General features: G+C 33.5%; 1 protein-coding gene across 1 annotated transcript; it reads left to right on the top strand.

The window, feature by feature from the left end:
- The first annotated feature begins 12,859 nt into the window (after positions 1-12,859).
- LOC121243464 (glutamate decarboxylase-like) lies at positions 12,860-17,983 on the top strand. The gene is made up of 6 exons (XM_041141580.1): positions 12,860-13,094; positions 13,260-13,464; positions 15,227-15,427; positions 15,853-16,321; positions 16,892-16,944; positions 17,246-17,983. Exons 1-6 carry the CDS (start codon positions 13,009-13,011, stop codon positions 17,738-17,740), a joined length of 1,509 nt encoding a protein of 502 aa, XP_040997514.1. The 5' UTR covers positions 12,860-13,008; the 3' UTR covers positions 17,741-17,983.
- Positions 17,984-18,403: the final 420 nt, after the last annotated feature.

Below are 18,403 nucleotides of genomic sequence, written 5' to 3'. Positions count from 1 at the left end.
ATGATGTTTTAAAACATCTATTATGTGTTTCTCTTTTATGAAAGACCACGCACTGACGTAATGCACGTGTTGCTAAAAGGTTCCTAATACTGTGTTGTGCATCTGCTTGGTGTTGTTTCATATATATAAATATATATATATATATCTTGTTTCTTCCCTTTGATGTATGGGTTTTTTTTTTTTTACACTATTGTGTATTTTTGTATTGCGTATTGTAATGGGTTGAGGTATGCCTCTAGAGAAGAACAATGTGAGCCGCCACACAATGTGGTTGTGTAGCCTGTGTATTGTGTAGTTGTTAGGTGTGGGTAGAGCGCCGTGTGTGATGGCCGATGGCTCAACACGCGACTGTAAAGGAGGTGATCGGGCGGCACAGTGGGGCTGTAAAGTCCCGAATGGGTACCACCCCTGCCTGTTTCAGGTCCCATCGGTTGAAGGGAGGTCGGCCCTCCAGGAGGCTAAGAACATTCTCTCCGGCATCCTTGTAACGACAGCAGAGGGATCTAAAGCCCACTGCCACGAAGGTTCTAAGATAACCAAAAAAAAAAAGAAAAAAAAAAAAAGATAGGATCATGACCTGAAAATTGCCGACAGAAGGAGGACGAAGACTTCTTGCGATTCCCTCCTCGTCGGCAACGCTCGCAGCCGCAGTAGCTCAAGCCTCGGAAAGGTGGGCAGCCGCTGCACTGGCTGGAGGTTGAAGAAATCAATTAGGGTTTCTATTATGATAGGCTGTTTAGGCCGGGCCGTGGGCTTTGGTCTAGTCCATGAAGGATAGAAATCAAACGAGCAGAATGGGCCACTGTTGTGGCCCAGCCCAATAACAGAACAACAATAAAAATTAAAAAAAAAACTAAAATTTTATTTTTTTCTTTTATATGCATATTATTATTGATAAATACATGTATTAAATTTTCTATACATGTTATTATTGGTATATACATGTATTAAATTAAATTTTATGCATGTTATTCTTGTTAAATATATGTATTAAATTTTATTAAATGTCATATGCATGTTATTCTTGTTAAATTCATGTATTAAATCTTTTGTACATGTTATTATTAAATACATGTATGAATTGTTTATTTTGGCTCTCATTATCATGCCATGTATATTTGTTTATCTAATATGGGGCAAATGATTTACATCAAAATTAAAGAAAAAATTAGTTGTCTAAAGGTACAAGATTTTCTTAATTTTGGTGAAAAATCATTAAACTCCATAGTGAGGTAGATAAAGTTAGAGTGAACAATTTGTGTGTCACGATCTACTCCCAAAAGAGAGTTTTGATGACATTACTAGTTCATCCATTAAAGTAAAAGTTTGGGTAAACAATTTGTATGCTAGAGTTTACTCCCAAAGGAGAATTCTGGTGATACAGCTAGTTCATTCATATAATTTAAAGCTGGAATGAACATTATGTATGTTAGAGTTTACTCCCAAATGAGAATTCTAATGATACAACTAGTTCATCCACTGAATTTAATACTGGTGAGAACATTTTGTGTATCAAGATCTACTCTCAACTGAGGGTCTTGATGACACTATTAGTTCATCCATAATTGATTAAATTCTAATTATTGTTTCTGAGTGTCGAACTCAAAGCATTAATGTGATTAAAATGTTTTTCTTGTAATAAGTATACGAATATCTTTACAAAATTTTCTATACGGAATTAACTTTAGTATAGAGAAACATGAGCATGTCATATTTACACTAAGAGTTGTAGACCCTTGTTTATTCATTTTAAGTCTTTACATCAATTATTATTGAGAATAGTGATAAGAGACAGAAAAGTACAATGTTTTAGAATATTAGATTAATTACTACATATCAAACTATAGGAATTTATTAGTTTTTTACATAATAGTTTACTTCAGAGATATTATTATTTCATTAAAGTAATGAGATATAAAAAAGTTAGTAGCATGATTGTTAGCTAGATACAAATTTATTTTACTAATTTGTATGAAAAGACATTTGTATCTTTTTGGGAAATAATGGTGATGAAAATATAAGAATTGTGTCAATTGAAATTTGAAAGAAACAATGACACATGAAGGTTTATGTGCCATAAGCATGAGACGTGATTCGAAGGGAAGGGTAAACTTTTTTTGTATAAGTTTCGAATCAGATCTTATACATGTTTATACATTCTTTTAGATTGAACTTGAGTGCAAATGTTCATATATATTTTTTCTGTATAAGTTTCAAATCAAACTCTATAAATGTTGATACTTATTTTAATGGTTGAACTCGAATACAAATGTTCAAAATTTTAAATTATTTCAAGATGCTATTTATGTTTGTTTTAATTTTTTTTCCAATAAAATTTGTATTTATCATGCATTCGTATTAGTGTTTTTGTTAAAAGTTTTTTATTTTTCACTCGTGAAGCCTGTGTTGGAACTAAATGAAAAATGATTTATGAATTTTTTTTTACAATTTATGGCATAGAATTTGAAACATAATTTGTGACATAAAAGTTTAGAGAACATCTTCAAGAAAAGTTGTAGAGATTAGTAAATAAAATATTTGTCGCATTTAAATTTTCTAATCTTAGGATGTGTATTGATTTGTATAAAAGGAAAATAAATCAAACATATCAAGAAAAGATGGTACATGGAATAGAGAGTTTTTTGAGATAATGCATATAGACGCATGCAAATCTTTTCTTTATAATGTTTGATAGATATAAGTATTTTATTACTTTCATAGATGATTTTCATGGTATGGATATGTCTATCTGCTACATGAGAAGTCTCAAGCCATTAGTAATTCTTGAGGCACTTCTCATGGGGAGGAAATGCAGCTAGGTAGAAAAGAGAAAATCATCGAATTAGATTGAAGTAGTGAGTATAAAAAAAAATATTATGAGTCAGGTTATAACCTTAACTTATTTTTGTAACTTCTTGAAAAGATGTGTTGTAAAATTATTAAAGACAATGGTATATCTTAAATTGTGTTCACAGTAAGTAGTCTCAAAGACTTTTGAGTTGTGGAACTTGATTTAAGGATTATACATGTATGAATAGTCAATTTAAAGTAAGGCTTTACAATCTAAATAAAAAAAAGTTGAATCGTATAATAGTTAATGGATATATTATTAATTATTCACGGAGATCTAAATGATTTAGGTTGTGTTGTCTTTATTCTAATGTTTGGATTTTGAGGAAATTGAAATGTCAGATTCTTTATGGTTGACAAAATCAATGGAAGTACAGAAATTAAAGATGTGATTGTTGTAAAATGCATTCTTATACTTTGAAAATGCTTATAATTTATTTTATGATTATCTTAATGATAACATGGAACAACAAGCAAATGATCACCTACCTCATCAGAGAAACACCACTGAAGAATTAGCCATGGAGACATTAGAACAGTAACCTCATATGATGTTCTTGATTTGATTTTTAGTTAGGTTGCATGGTGTATTTTTAATATTTAAATTTGACATAGAAATAAGTGATTTTATAAAAGACCGATGCAAAAAAGAGTGATTGAAATCCATAAATCAATATAAAGTCTATAATTTCATCTAAATTGTCTAAAATGTATAAAAGTTGAATGTAAATGAGTATTGGAGACAAAATCCTGGCTTTAAATGGCAATGTTGAAGGATATAAAGTTAGACTTGTAATCAAGGATTTCACTCAAAAATGAGCATTGATTAGAAAGAGATTTCTAATAAACTTGAAAGAATTCATTAAAAATCACTATGACATGAGTAGTTGATTATAGTCTAGAGTTACATCAAGGAGATGTGAAAACAATTATAAAATGAAAGTATGAAATTTACAAGAAATGAATGAAAGAATTACTTAGAAGTGGTAACAGATTTTCTAAAAAAAAAATTGGTTTATAAAATTTGATATTATTTTAGAATTAAGAAAAATATTGTTAATGTATATACCCATAAGTCAGTGGGAGTATATTTGTATTTATGGTCATGCATGCATATGACTTTGGCAACTATGAATTATGGTTTGTAATATGACATTAAGGTTTTGTCTCTAAGAAACTTTAAAAATGGAATTCATGAATGAGACGTCATTTGTAATTGGGATTGAATTTTAATGTTAAGACAATGACTGTTAGGATTGTCTCAGTATAGTTACATTGAGTTTTGAAAGATTTTACATGAAGAATTGATGTTCAATAGATGCTTTAAAAATAAAATGTAACATGCTCAGTATTTTACGGTGTCCTCAAAATGATTAGGTTGTTAAGGAAATTTTGTACATGATTGAATGTTAGTTTTTCAGTTGACATTCTTAGTTGTTGTCAAAGTAACCCAAATATGTTTGACCCAAAAGCTGTGAAAAGAGTGGAATGTTTTTTGCAAGAAATTAAAGACTATATTGTTGCTTTAAGAAGAACTGATACTCTTAAGGTAACTGTATATTTATACCATATTTTGTGGAATCACTCTAGTGATGAAAAATACTATTATGGTTATGTATTTTGCTATCTAGTAGAGTTATTTTATGGAAAAGTATGAGACAAATCTCTTACTGTTTCATGTCCAATAGGGACTGAGTTTGTGGTATGCTTTGAGGCCACAATGTATGGTATTTGACTGAGAAAATTTATCTTAGGATTTGGAATTGTTGACTTATAGCCAAGCTGCTAAGAAAGTATTGTAAGAATTTCTCAGAATATTTTTCTCCAAATGATAAGTATTTAATAAAAATTTAAATACATAAGTGTTAAGGAGAAAGTACAGAAACAAATATGTCCATAACAATAATGTATTAATGATTATACTTTAAGGAACATATTGAAAAGATGGGTCATATGCTTATACCCATGATGTGAACATGCTAAAGAGATCATTAATATGCTGAGAATTTTGTTACTGGAAATTGAAAGATATCTATTATGGGTGTTTCTATTTTCTTGTCTTTCCACTTTATATGTATATTGAATGTTATGAATAAATGATAACAAGATAATGTCTACGATAGACATGAATTGGAACCTAAGCTATTACAGTATTAGCCTTAATTATCCTAATTAAAGATCGTATTAAATTAAGTTACTGGTGTTGTGGTACATAGAGGGGAATTTGTTGATCATATAACAGAGGACCGGCATGACTCGTATTGGTAGTTGGTTTGACATTGATATTACGAAATTTATTAAATGTATTCTGAGCTATGAAAGTTTTAGGAAATGAATTTACGCAGTATGATTAATTTCTTATGATAAATCCATGAACATAAAATATTATTTTATGGGCGCATGGGACAAGCGAGAGAATGTAAGAGTTTTATTTAAACTCAATGTCCCACACACCCATCTTGATAGAGTTTGGAATAGTTCAAAACTTATCAATTAATAGATGAGTTATAATGGGATAAGAAAACTCCTAATAGATAAGATTAACTCTATATCTCTAATCACAGTCAAACACAAAATCTTAAATTTCTTGATGGTTAGAAGTCTATAAATAGCACTGAGGGGTTAAAGAGTTCTCACCTACAACATCAGAGTGTCTCTAACCTTCGGGAGACACTTAGAAGGCAAAGTGTTAAGGATAATCCTAATATACTAGAACCAGATCCTAGTCTGTTGTAATCTATCATGTAAATCTAGAAGATAGCAAGTTTGTTATTATTTTGAATAGTTTCCTAAACTTTCGGCTACTGTTACTGATGTGGCTTGACTTGTAAACTATTATATATACAGTTCAATATAATATTGTTTTGGTATGCTGCCAAAACATACTTTTCCATTTTCGTATCTTACTTTCTTTCATGGTATCGTGAGCCAACAGCTTACGCTATTTTTTTTTTTTTTTTTTTTTTTTTTCAGATCTTGCTTCCGCATTACTCATCATGGCTGAGTTTGGTTCCTCCTCCTCATCCAGTTTTATTCTTCCCAACCCCACACAACTTGTCTTCATCAAACTTGATGAGACAAACTACCTAGCGTGGACTGCACAATTCAAGCCTATTCTCAAAAGCCACAATCTCCTTGGTTTTATTGATGGCTTCTCCATCTGTCCTCCTATATTTCTTGATAACACTGCTAAGAAAAATGGAAATATTAATCCAGCCTATACTCGTTGGCTAAACCGTGACCAACTTCTCCTCAGTTGGATTATATCTTCTATTTCTCCTTCTCTACTTGCATCTCTCTATGGTTTGGACACATCCTTTTTAGCCTGACAGTCTCTTACTGCTCGCTATGCCTCTCAATCAAAGTCTAGGATCTCCCACCTAATTTCATTTATCATAGGTGGACTTAATCCTAGTTACACTCTATTTATAACTTCCTACTCGTTTCACACTAGAGAGGCCTCTATGTCTTTCTTTGATTTCAGGTCAGAGTTGCTGAATCATGAGATCATCTTGAACCGACATACTCAAGTGCATGCTGCTTTAGAGACTTCCTCATTTGCTCTCTACACCAATTGGAAGTTTCAGCCTGTGAAGCGCAAGTTGCCCTTCACAACATCTTCTACTACAAGTTCTGCTGGTTCTACTCGACCAAACCAACCCTTAAAGCCCGTAGCTCCTGGGTTTTCGAAGGCTGGTTCATCAAATTTTAATGCACATTCTCCGTGTTAGATTTGCAAGGGGACTAATCATCAGGCATTGGATTGTTATCGATGTATGGATTTTTCCTTTCAAGGACGTCATCCCCCTGCCAACCTTGCTGCAATGGTGGCTGATATAAACTCTAAATTTCTTAACAACCAATGGCTTGCAGATAGTGGTGCCAATGCGCACGTGACCAATAATGCTGAAAACATTGATTTTAAGCGCAAGTTTGATGGTAATGAGACTGTTGGTGTAGGTAATGGTGCAGGTTTGTTCATCAAACATACTGGTTCATCTATTGTTCATTCCAATAACAATCAATTTCTTCTTGAACTGTCCTCAAGCAGCCACCAACTTACTCTTTATCAACAAATTTTGTCTTGATAATAATGTTACTTTTCACCTAACTCATAATGCTTATTCTGTTCAGGACAATCAGACGGGAATCACGCTCCTTCAGGGTCCGAGTGAAAATGGACTTTATCATACCAGTCTGACCAACTTGTCACATAATAAGCGTAGAGGGTTAACTGCTTTCATGGGAATCAAGACATTTAGCACTCTTTGGCATAGTCGTTTAGGTCATCCGTCTGAGTCTGTTCTAGGTCATGTTTTGAGAAATTATGATTCACCTCTTGATGGTTCGATGAGGAAGGGTGTTGTTTGTGAATCTTGCCAACTTGGCAAATCAAAACAATTACCATTTTCTTCTTCCCATCGTGAGACGTTGAGTCTTTTAGAGTTAGTACACTTTGATGTTTGGGTTTCACCTCTTTCTTCCAATTCTGGTTTTAAATTTTATGATACATTTATAGACGATTTCAGTTGTTATACATGGTTGTATCCAATTGTAAAGAAATCTGATGTTTTTAGTTCTTTCATTCAATTTCGTCTCCTTGTGGAAAAATAATTTTCATGCTCCATTAAATAGTTAGAAACTGATAATGGCGGTGAATACATTTCTTCAAACTTTACTAAATATCTCAGTGACAATGGTATTTTTCATAGGCGCACCTATCCGCATACTTGTCAACAAAATGGGACAGCCAAACGAAAACATCGCCACATCGTTGAAATAGGCTTAACGTTACTTGTTCAATCTGGTCTTGCTATGAAATTTTGGGTCGAATCCTTTCTCACTGCTGTGTATTTAATAAATCGATTACCAACACCAGTTTTGAATAATGATACACCCTTTACAAAGCTGTACAACACAATTCCAGATTACTCGTTTCTCCGTAGCTTTGGTTGTCGGGCCTATAATTTGTTACGTCCATATGTAACTAATAAATTGTCTTATAGAAGTGTTCCATGCATTTTTATTGGTTATTGCTCAAGTCAGAAGGGTTATAGGTGCCTTGATCCCATCAGTGAGCATGTTTATATCTCTCGTAATGTTGTGTTTGACGAGATGTTATTTCTAGCCTAGATTGAAGTTCCGATTCACTCTCCTGTTGGTGTCGTGTCTCCTGCTGGTAAGTCTTAACTCACTCCAAATTCAAATTCAAATTCAAATTCAAATTCAAATTCAAATGTGGATTCAAATTCAAATTTGAATTCAACTTCAAATTCAAATTCAAATTCGGATTCAAATTCAAATTCAAATTCGAATTCGAATTCAAATAATTCGAATTCAAACTCAAATTCAAATATTCTTGATTTCTTACCTGTCTCAGCTCCTACTACCTCATCTACCTCTCATATTATCACACGATCACAAACTGGTTACTCACGCCCTCGACAATTTCCTGACTATGTCACTCATTATTCATCCCGACATCCTCTTAAATTGTTTCATTCTAATGTCATTCCTCCTAAGCCTAAAACATTCATACAGACAGTCTTTAAACCTGAGTGGCGTGTAGCAATGGAATCTGAGTTTAAAGCATTATTGGACAATGACACTTAGTTACTTTGTCCACGGCCATCTGCTCATCACATTGTCCGCAACAAATGGGTTTACAAGATCAAATAGAAACTTGATGGTTCTGTTGATCGTTACAAGGCGAGATTGGTTGCCAAAGGGTTTGATCAGAGGCCTGGTATTGACTATTTTGAGACTTTTAGCCCGGTTGTCAAACCGGCAACTGTTCGCATTATTCTCGCTTTGGCTGTACAGTTTTGTTGGACTACACGGCGGCTAGATGTCTCCAACACTTTTCTTCAAGGGTACCTTGATGAAGAAGTTTATATGGAGCAACTGAAAGGATTTATAAGTGTTGAGCATCCTGAGTTTGTCTGTCAATTACATCGCTCTCTTTATGGTCTTAAGCAGGCACCATGAACTTGGTTCACTCGTCTCTCATATAGATAAATTGCATGTTTTTATTCTAATTTATGTTGATGATATCATTGTCACTGGCAATGATGATTCTACAATTTTCTCTATTATTTCACAATTGAAGACTGAGTTTGTGATGAAGGATTTAGGTGACTTGAGTTATTTTTTGGGGATAGAGGCTCCACGTGATGCTACTAGCCTGCATTTGCATCAATCTAAATATATTGCCGATTTACTTGATCATGCCAATATGGTTGGTGCTCGACCTTACAACGCTCTTTACGTTTCTGATAGCAAAATGTCCAAGTTTGATAGTGACCTGTTGGATGACCCCTCTGAATATCGGCATATAGTCGGTGCCTTATAGTATATTACTATTACTCGACCTGATATTGCCTACTCTGTAAATCAGTTGTGTCAACATATGCAGGCTCCAACTAGTACACATTAGACGTCCACCAAGAGAGTTCTTCGTTATTTGAAGCTCACTGCTGATTTTGGTCTATATTATCAGCCAAGTACTATTGCTCTACATGCTTTCTGTGATGCAGACTGGGCCGATAATCCTGATGATCAGAGGTCCTCTAGTGGCTATGGAATTTTTCTTGGGAAATGCTTAATTTCCTGGTCTTTCAAGAAGCAACTTGTGGTTTCTCGATCTAGCACTGAAGCGGAATATGGGAGTTTGGCCTTAACAACTGTAGAAGTGTACTGAAATCGAATGCTTCTTCGTGAATTGCGCATATTTTTACCTTCTCCTCCTACAGTTTGGTGTGATAATCTTAGTGTTATGTCGCTAGCATCTAATCCTATTTTTCATGCTAGAACAAAACACATTGAGATTGATTACCATTTTGTTCGAGAAAAGTTAGTCAATAAGGATGTCATTGTTCGTTACGTCAATACTAGCAATCAAATTGCCGACATCTTTACTAAAGGACACACTGCTGATCGATTCTGTTATTTACGTGAAAAATTGTTGGTATGTTCCCTACCCTCCAATTTGCTGGAGGGTGTTAAGGATAACCCTAATATACTAGAACCTGATCCTACTCTGTTGTAATCTATCTTGTAAATCTGGAAGATAGCAAGTTTGTTATTATTTTGAATAGTTTCCTAAACTTCCGGCTACTGTTACTGATGTGGCTTGACTTGTAAACTATTATATATACAGTTCAATATAATACTGTTTTGGTATGCTGCCAAAACATACTTTTCCATTTCCGTATCTTACTTTCTTTCACAAAGTTGCTAAAGTGATCATTCTCTCATAGTCAGATTAATTTCTTCATCAAACAGATGGAGAAATGTACGTATTTAATTATCATTGTTTTATTATTGTAGATCATAAAAAATTAAAGATTCAATTATTAATGTTCATGTTAAAATATTTAACACAAATCACGCATATTTCAGTTGCGCCCTTATTGCTTTCAACATTTTCTCAGCAACCAAACAAAATTAAAGTCGACACAAACCGATTTGAACTCCAGAAGGAAAAAAATGACATTAACCTCTGATTTCCAAAATACAAGTCACGGGCTAGAAAAGAAAATATGAGCCAAAATCAAGAAAATTAAAAAATCCAAGCGAAGAATTGGAACAATTAGTAGCTCCTCATCTTCTACATGCTCGGTTCCACATGGACACAGCTTAGCGGCACTGGCCACTGGCCAGCTCAACCTCGAGCTCCCCCTCAATAAGCTTTGCCGCTAGCCTATCCCTCTCTCGGTATGCTCTCTCTCTCTTGCATGGGTGTAGTGGGGGCACACTGTAGGAAAGTTGAGAAGGGGGAGTTGACGACAGAGAGAGGGAGTGCAAAGAGTGGGTTGATGAAAATTCCGTATGTAAGTTCTGGGGGAGAGTGAGGGGATGAGGGACCCATTGCATGCGTTCGATGGGTGCACATGATAGAAAAGCTGAGGAGGCTACGTGTAAGTCACTTATTGGAGGGTTGCTTTTTAAACATTAATAGACGGACCGTTTTGAAGACCAACTCTTGTAAGATTTATTTTATTTATTTATTTTAAAATTTGTTTCCTCGATTTTCTTATTAAATTATGATGCGTCATCTAATTGTCGGTTGTTGTATCGAAGAACTAGGATAATGATATATTTTTTTAAATTTTACTTAAGGTTTTATTTGCATTCAAAATCCATCTCAACTCATCTTATCTTATCATTATAATTTTTTTAAATTTTCACACAAAATATAATAAATAATTTAATTTTTATTCTACTATTTATAAACTATTTTAACTTATTTTAACTCATCTCTAAATCTAAACCACTTCTTAATGATTAAGAAAATAATAATTAGTGAAGTTGTATATTTTTTAAATTTATTTAATAATTAAGTATATTAAAAAATATTTTTAAAAAATAATAAAAAATATATATTTTTAAATATATTATAAAATAATAAATAAGTAGTAGGAAATAGTAAATTTATTATTCTTAGATGAACAATTATCCATTGCAATATTCTAATGAATCTTCGTGCACACGCGTCCAAGGTTGTCAAAGCGAGAGGGAAACGTGGACATGTGTCGAATTAAATCAAAATAAGATACAGGTGGCTGGTTCTCTTTCTACACCCCTCTTCATATTTCATACGGTGTGAAGCGCTTGCTATAAAGAATAAAAATGGCCTAATTAAGCTATGCTTTTTTTTTTAAAGAGGTATAATGTTCTATACAATTTTAGAATGTATAATTTTTATATATTTTATTTTAAAAAATAAAAATATTATTAAAAAAAATATTTTTTACATAGATCTTAGATTTATTTATTTTTTTTAAAAAAAGTAAGAAAAATTACATACTTCAAAACAGTAAATATAATTTATCGAGAATTAAAATTAAAATTTTTCAAGTAAAATATAACTAAAATTGAATTCTGAGCATTAGTATTGGATTCATCATTTTCATCTTTAAAATTTGAAGAAAAGTACATATTTTTCATAAATCCAAAATCTCTCTATCCATAACCCTATATTGGATTAGCTATTGGATTCATCAAAATAATAATATAATATTATTTTGTTAATAATAATATTTTTAATTTATTTTTTTTATATTTTACAATTATACTAACTATATGTTAATTAATAATTTAATTTGATACTTAAATTATTATTTTCCAACTTAAATATATTATGGCTCAAAATTAGGAAACAATAACTTAAGTAAATAAAATAATGGTTATAGAATGTGAATAGGGAGTCTTCAAATTTGAAGATGAAGGGAAATGTACTGTAGCTAAAAGCTTGACATTTGAGCATATGATGAATCCAATGTCAAGATTTTAAAGCTAAAATCATCAAATTTTAAAGATTAGACTTATTTAATGAGTTCAATAGTAATGCTCATATCAACAATCCTAGAACCTTCAAAGCAACCGCTAGCTGTAGCTTCTAAGCAAAAATCTAAATGACACGTATCCATAAATATTGTATAAAATAGAGTCGAGATATAAAAGTGTGCTTTGTAATCTTTTATTAAAAAAAATAATTTATACAATTTTAGAGTATGAAATTCTGTATATATATTTTTTAAAAATATTGATAAATTTAAAATTTACACGAAATTACTCTTTATTGAATATTGTATAAAAAAACACTCATATAATTATAAATTTTATATAATTTAAATTTATTCATCTCAATACTATGCCCTTTCAAACACGCTTAATTGATTTTATTAATGTTTAATTGCCGAATTTTGATCAAATTAGATACGTTAGTACTGATATGGTTGCACCCATCTTTTTAATTATTTATATTTTTTTCAGAAAATATAGAAATATAGATTAATTTTAGGTGTGAGGCATAATCGTAATTGGTTTAGATTCACAATCTATCTCAATTCATCTTAACTTATTTCATTACTAATCATTACTATTTATCTATTTTAATTCATAAATTTTATTTATATTCATAATCTATTTTATAAATATTCACAACTCATATTTAACTTATATTTGAATCCAAACGAGGACAGTGAGGCGTAGCTGTTCAACTCAGAATTTAAGCAACCAAAAATATTCATTGCACGCGACCCACTACGATAAAATGCCGAAGCCACGCAGAAGCAGAAGCCATTCCCTGTATACGAATTCTCTCACTCCTCGTCGTCTGCATTAATCTCTCTGTCTCTTTGCGAAAGTAAAGAAATGGTGATCACGACTACCAATCCGGATGCCGGAGAGCAGTTGCACTCTACTTTTGCTTCTAGATATGTGCGTGCACCCCTTCCCAAGTAAGTTGCTCTGTTCTTTCTGTTTGCTTCTCGGGAATATATAATATATATTGGGAGGAAACGAAAATTTCAAGGGAAGCAATGGGAATATGGGTTTCTGAAGAACTGTATCCCCTTTTATTAATTTTCCTTTTTTGTTATCTTTTTTTTTTTTTGTGGTTGCAGGTTCAGGATGCCAGAGAAGTCCATACCCAGAGAAGCGGCGTACCAGATCATAAACGACGAGTTGATGCTGGATGGGACGCCGAAACTGAACTTGGCGTCGTTTGTGACCACTTGGATGGAGCCTGAGTGTGATAAGCTAATCATGGCCTCCATTAACAAGAACTACGTTGACATGGACGAGTACCCTGTTACTACCGAGATCCAGGTTTTCTCCTCTGCTTTCTGTATAAACAAAAATAGATCCTATATGAGAATTACTAAGATGGAGCAGGGACTATTCTGCTTAAATTTTGTTTTGTTATGTTTGTTTAGTTCTTTGAATCTTTCAAAATTGGTTTACCTATCAAAGTAGAAGAATCTCCATTCACCAATATCTCAGTGCATGACTACTGGTTGACTCCCACATTGAGCTGGATCCTCTTTCCTATTACTGCTGAATCCCAACATTCATCTCTGAAAATGGAGAAATATTATTATATTTTTGAATGTTAAATTGAATTAAGTTGAGTTGAGTTGATCTCTCTATAAATAGTAGTGAGTTGAGATGATTGAGTGAGTTATGCGAGATCCATCTAAGATGAGTTTAGATATGTTTGGATGTTAATATGAATTTAGATGTATGAGCGGTGCTACTCTGCCGCTTAGAGCAGCCCGCTGAACCTTACCGCTAGGCCAAAATCACCATTTTATTTTTTTTCAAATTTTCTTCATATTTTTTTTTATCATTTTAAAACATTTTTTAAAAATATAAAAAATATATCAATACACTAATAATCACTTCCTTGACTATTTAGTAAAGAAAAAATTAAAAAAAAAAATTAAAATACATGAGGTGCCAAAACGAAGCCCTTAAGGTGCACAAGCACCGCATACTCATTTGAGAAAAATGAGTAAATATAGAACCCAAAAAATTAATTATTTAATAGTGATTCTACTATTCTTCAAATAGAATGCACGACGATTGCACAATCTATAAATGTATCTAGCCTTACTCATTCAAATAGGACTTAAAGAAAGTCATTATCTGATGTAATCTACAAGGTAGCATGGTAAAATTAAGCGATCTAGTTAGATAAGCATAGATCTTTTCTAGTGCAGTGATACCTACTCATAATTCATTTTAAGAGGGATAAGCTTATATCTTTATCTAGAATATTTTCTGTTTCTTTATTTCTTCTCCCCTTTTTTGTTGTTTTATGGACCTGGCTTCAAATTTAGATGATTCTTTTTTATTCTTTTCTATGCGTAGACTGTGTAATCATTCTTACCTGGACCGGGTCTATATGAGGCCCGGAGCTTTTGTAGGGCCTATATGTAGCAAGCTCCCTAAGTTAGGGAGCCACATGTACGTCATGACTTTTGTAAGTGAGTCGTGTTACACCCACCAAGGGTACAGGTCGACATATTCTCTTGAGAAGGTTAATATATATATATATATTTTTTTAAATTTTAAATTTTTTATATAATTAAACATTAAATAAAATAAATAAAAAATAAAAAAGCGAGTCGGGACCCACTGTCAGGAGAATTTATCGGGACACAGAGAATTTTTGTTTGTATATTATCTAATCATTGATTTTAAAATTAATATTTTTCAATACAATATAGTTGGTTTGCATTGTGTTCTTTTATTTAACACGGGCTTCTCCTATTTTTTTTTTTTTTTTAATTTCTTTTTGATAAACTTGGACAGTTGGACTCTTCGCATGCGGGCTGTAAAATATAACATACTTCTGGCAAATATCATCTTAGATGACAGGGCTTTTGTATGTGCATAAGTGTTCTTTATGAGTTTTATATACTGGATTTTTCATTGGTTTTAAGAATTGTACAGTGCTTGGTTGGACATGCCGGTTCTTTTTGAAATCCACAGCTTCTATATTCTGAAAATTTGAGGTCTATACATTTTACCATACATGCTCCTGTTAAGTACATTACACTGATGACTATGAACTCTGACTCTGCAGAATCGGTGTGTAAATATGATAGCCCACCTGTTTAATGCTCCTGTTGGGGAAACTGAAACTGCTGTTGGTGTGGCTACCGTAGGGTCATCAGAGGCAATAATGCTGGCGGGTCTAGCTTTTAAAAGGAAGTGGCAGGCGAAGAGAAAATTGGAGGGCAAGCCATATGATAGGCCCAACATAGTCACTGGAGCTAATGTGCAGGTAGGTTTCACATTGTGGTTTTAGTACTTCATGCATTTAATATATTTGAAATGCAATCTCTACTGATCTTGTTATTTAGCCAAGCACATTGTTCTTATCTAAATCTATCTCTATCATGAATGTAAGACTGAGCTCTGGATCATGGTCCAAATACACTTGGACTCCTCTGTATTGAGATAAAAGCTTTGTCGAATTGTAATTTAGGAGCATACTGGTCAGATTGTTTGTCATGCAGTGGTTCAGTATGTGGAACTTAACTTACATGCTTATGTTCTAACATTTACATGCTACATATGGCTATATTGTTAACTATGTTTGCAATGAAACAAGATGTTTCTGAGATAACTTTATCAGACTGCTGCTACTAACACAAATGATGATTTTATTTCATCAATGCCTAATTTGCCTCAAAATATGATCCACAGGTTTGCTGGGAGAAGTTTGCTAGGTACTTTGAGGTTGAGCTGAGGGAGGTAAAACTGTCTGAGGGATATTATGTGATGGATCCTCTGAAAGCAGTTGAGATGGTAGATGAGAACACCATATGTGTTGCAGCAATTCTGGGTTCAACCTTGACGGGAGAGTTCGAGAATGTGAAACTCCTCAACAAACTACTTACCAAAAAGAACAAGGACACAGGGTGGGACACCCCAATTCATGTTGATGCTGCCAGCGGAGGTTTTATAGCCCCATTCCTTTACCCTGATCTTGAGTGGGATTTTCGTTTGCCTTTAGTGAAGAGCATAAATGTTAGTGGTCACAAGTATGGCCTTGTCTATCCTGGTGTTGGCTGGGTTGTTTGGAGGAGTAAAGAGGACTTACCTGATGAGCTTATCTTTCACATCAACTATCTTGGATCTGATCAACCCACATTCACCCTCAACTTCTCCAAAGGTAATCTCAATACACATGATGCATACAAGTATTTGTATGCATGTGCATAAGTGTAGGCCAGTCCTTTGATTAAATGTGCTCATCAACCTTGTGTTTTGATTCAATTTGGATGCTGGATTACATCTATCAAGATTTTGAGGACATCCTAAAAGTAGTTGTTAGATCAAACCACTTGCTTATATGGTTTTAGTTATATCTCTAATGTTAAACCAAGGGTACCGGTAGATTTCATTTTTTTTTATTTATTTTTAGGTGTTGTTGATGTGATTATGACTCTTTGGTTTCTGACACTTGGATACATCCAGTCCCTCCACCTTATAATGCCACCAAAGAGATTGATGACAGCATTGGAACTCTGCACATGTTCTCAATAACCATCTAAGCTGTTGCTAGTATACAATAATGGACTAGATTTCCCATTGAAATTGAATAAATTGATTGCATTGAAAAGGATTGGTAGATTCGTGATTTTCACTAACTGGTCTAATGAATCGATAGTCCGTATACCATTTGGCCTCTTTTTTTATTCATATTAAGATTTTTCTTTTCTAACATTTCCAATTCTGCCAGGCTCTAGTCAAATAATTGCTCAATATTACCAGCTGATACGGTTGGGCTTCGAGGTAATTTTTCTCTCATTCTCAAATTTCAAACTGTAGGATTGAAAAATCCTTCTTGCCTCGTTTCAGAATGCTGGAGGTTTCTTTTCCATTTTCTCCTAATTTGTGGCACACCATACCATCTTTTATATAAATAGACAGATTCTACTTTAGATAATGTATGGCTATAGTATGTTCAATCATTAATAGGTTGTGTGGAAATGGTTTGGATTGCTTTGAATTTGGTCAGGAAATATTTTGCGTGCAGTAATCATAAGGTGCCATGTCTCATCCTAACGTTTTTTTTCCCCATTTTCTCTGAAAGGGTTACAAGAACATTATGGAAAACTGCATGGAGAATGCCAGAGTGCTGAAAGAAGGAATAGAGAAAATGGGGCGATTCGAGATTGTCTCCAAGGATGTTGGAGTGCCCCTGGTAGCCTTCTCCCTGAAAGACAGCAGCAAACACACCGTGTTTCAGATATCAGAGAATTTGAGAAGGTTTGGGTGGATCGTTCCAGCTTACACAATGGCCCCTGATGCCCAACACATTGCTGTCCTTCGTGTAGTGGTTAGAGAGGAGTTCAGCCAGAGCCTGGCCGAGAGACTTGTTGCAGACCTTGAGAGAGTTGTGAGGAAGCTTGACACACTCCCCAGCTTTGAATCCACCAAAGATGGTCATATCACAGCTATTGTTGACGAGACACAGCACTCCGATGGAGTCGCCAAGCATGTTAAAAAGAGTGAGACAGAGATTGAGGAGGAGACAGTCACCTGCTGGCGGCGACTAGTGGAGGGCAAGAGAATTGGAGTTTGCTAGTCATGGGAAGCTCTATCTCTTCTGCTACTTCCTGATATTCATCACTTTCGCTTTTTTAGTAAGCACTGGATATAGACATGTATAAATTATAATCTCTTATCTGGGTTTGTCCATGACTTTGTTATACTTCTTGAGCTACTATGGTTTCCACAAATGAAGTATGTTCATACACAGCTCATGTAAATACTGACTGGTTCTTGAACTATAACTACCGACAACTTATATATTTGATGGGTTTGAAAAGGTGCTGCCTCTTCTGCAAGCTATTTATCCTATCTTTTGTTTAAAAGACAATGAGATGAGGCAAGGTTCAATCTTATCAAAGGCTTTTCTTCAGAGAAAAGTGTTTAGAGTTGAGTGGCTCTTTGGGATTGAGAAAAATTGTTAGCTTAGAATACTCGAAATGCTCTAATCACAAAATAATCTTATAAAAATAAATGTATAAATTGATATGATTTAATATAATATATCAGATTATAAAATTATTTTTATTATAAAATATATTCAATGTATTGTAGATTTTAAAATTTGTCACCCCAACATCACACAACATTATGTTTGATTGATGAGGTATGCTACATAGAAGTTTTACACTCTTGCACATTATTTAAAAAAGAATAAATATAGATAGAAGTTACTATTGGGAGCATCCATTTTGTACAC

Source organism: Juglans microcarpa x Juglans regia, chromosome 8D (assembly GCF_004785595.1).
Source record: "Juglans microcarpa x Juglans regia isolate MS1-56 chromosome 8D, Jm3101_v1.0, whole genome shotgun sequence".
In the NCBI taxonomy this organism is placed as follows: Eukaryota; Viridiplantae; Streptophyta; class Magnoliopsida; order Fagales; family Juglandaceae; genus Juglans; species Juglans microcarpa x Juglans regia.
This window is presented reverse-complemented; position numbering and strand designations above follow the sequence as displayed.

Bases quoted from the DNA above. Each gene is read 5' to 3' on its own strand.
- LOC121243464 (XM_041141580.1), top strand. From the start codon at position 13,009: ATGGTGATCACGACTACCAATCCGGATGCCGGAGAGCAGTTGCACTCT. The intron at 13,095-13,259 runs GTAAGTTGCTCT...TTGTGGTTGCAG, and splicing joins GTGCGTGCACCCCTTCCCAA to GTTCAGGATGCCAGAGAAGT. The intron at 16,322-16,891 runs GTAATCTCAATA...CAATTCTGCCAG, and splicing joins CACCCTCAACTTCTCCAAAG to GCTCTAGTCAAATAATTGCT.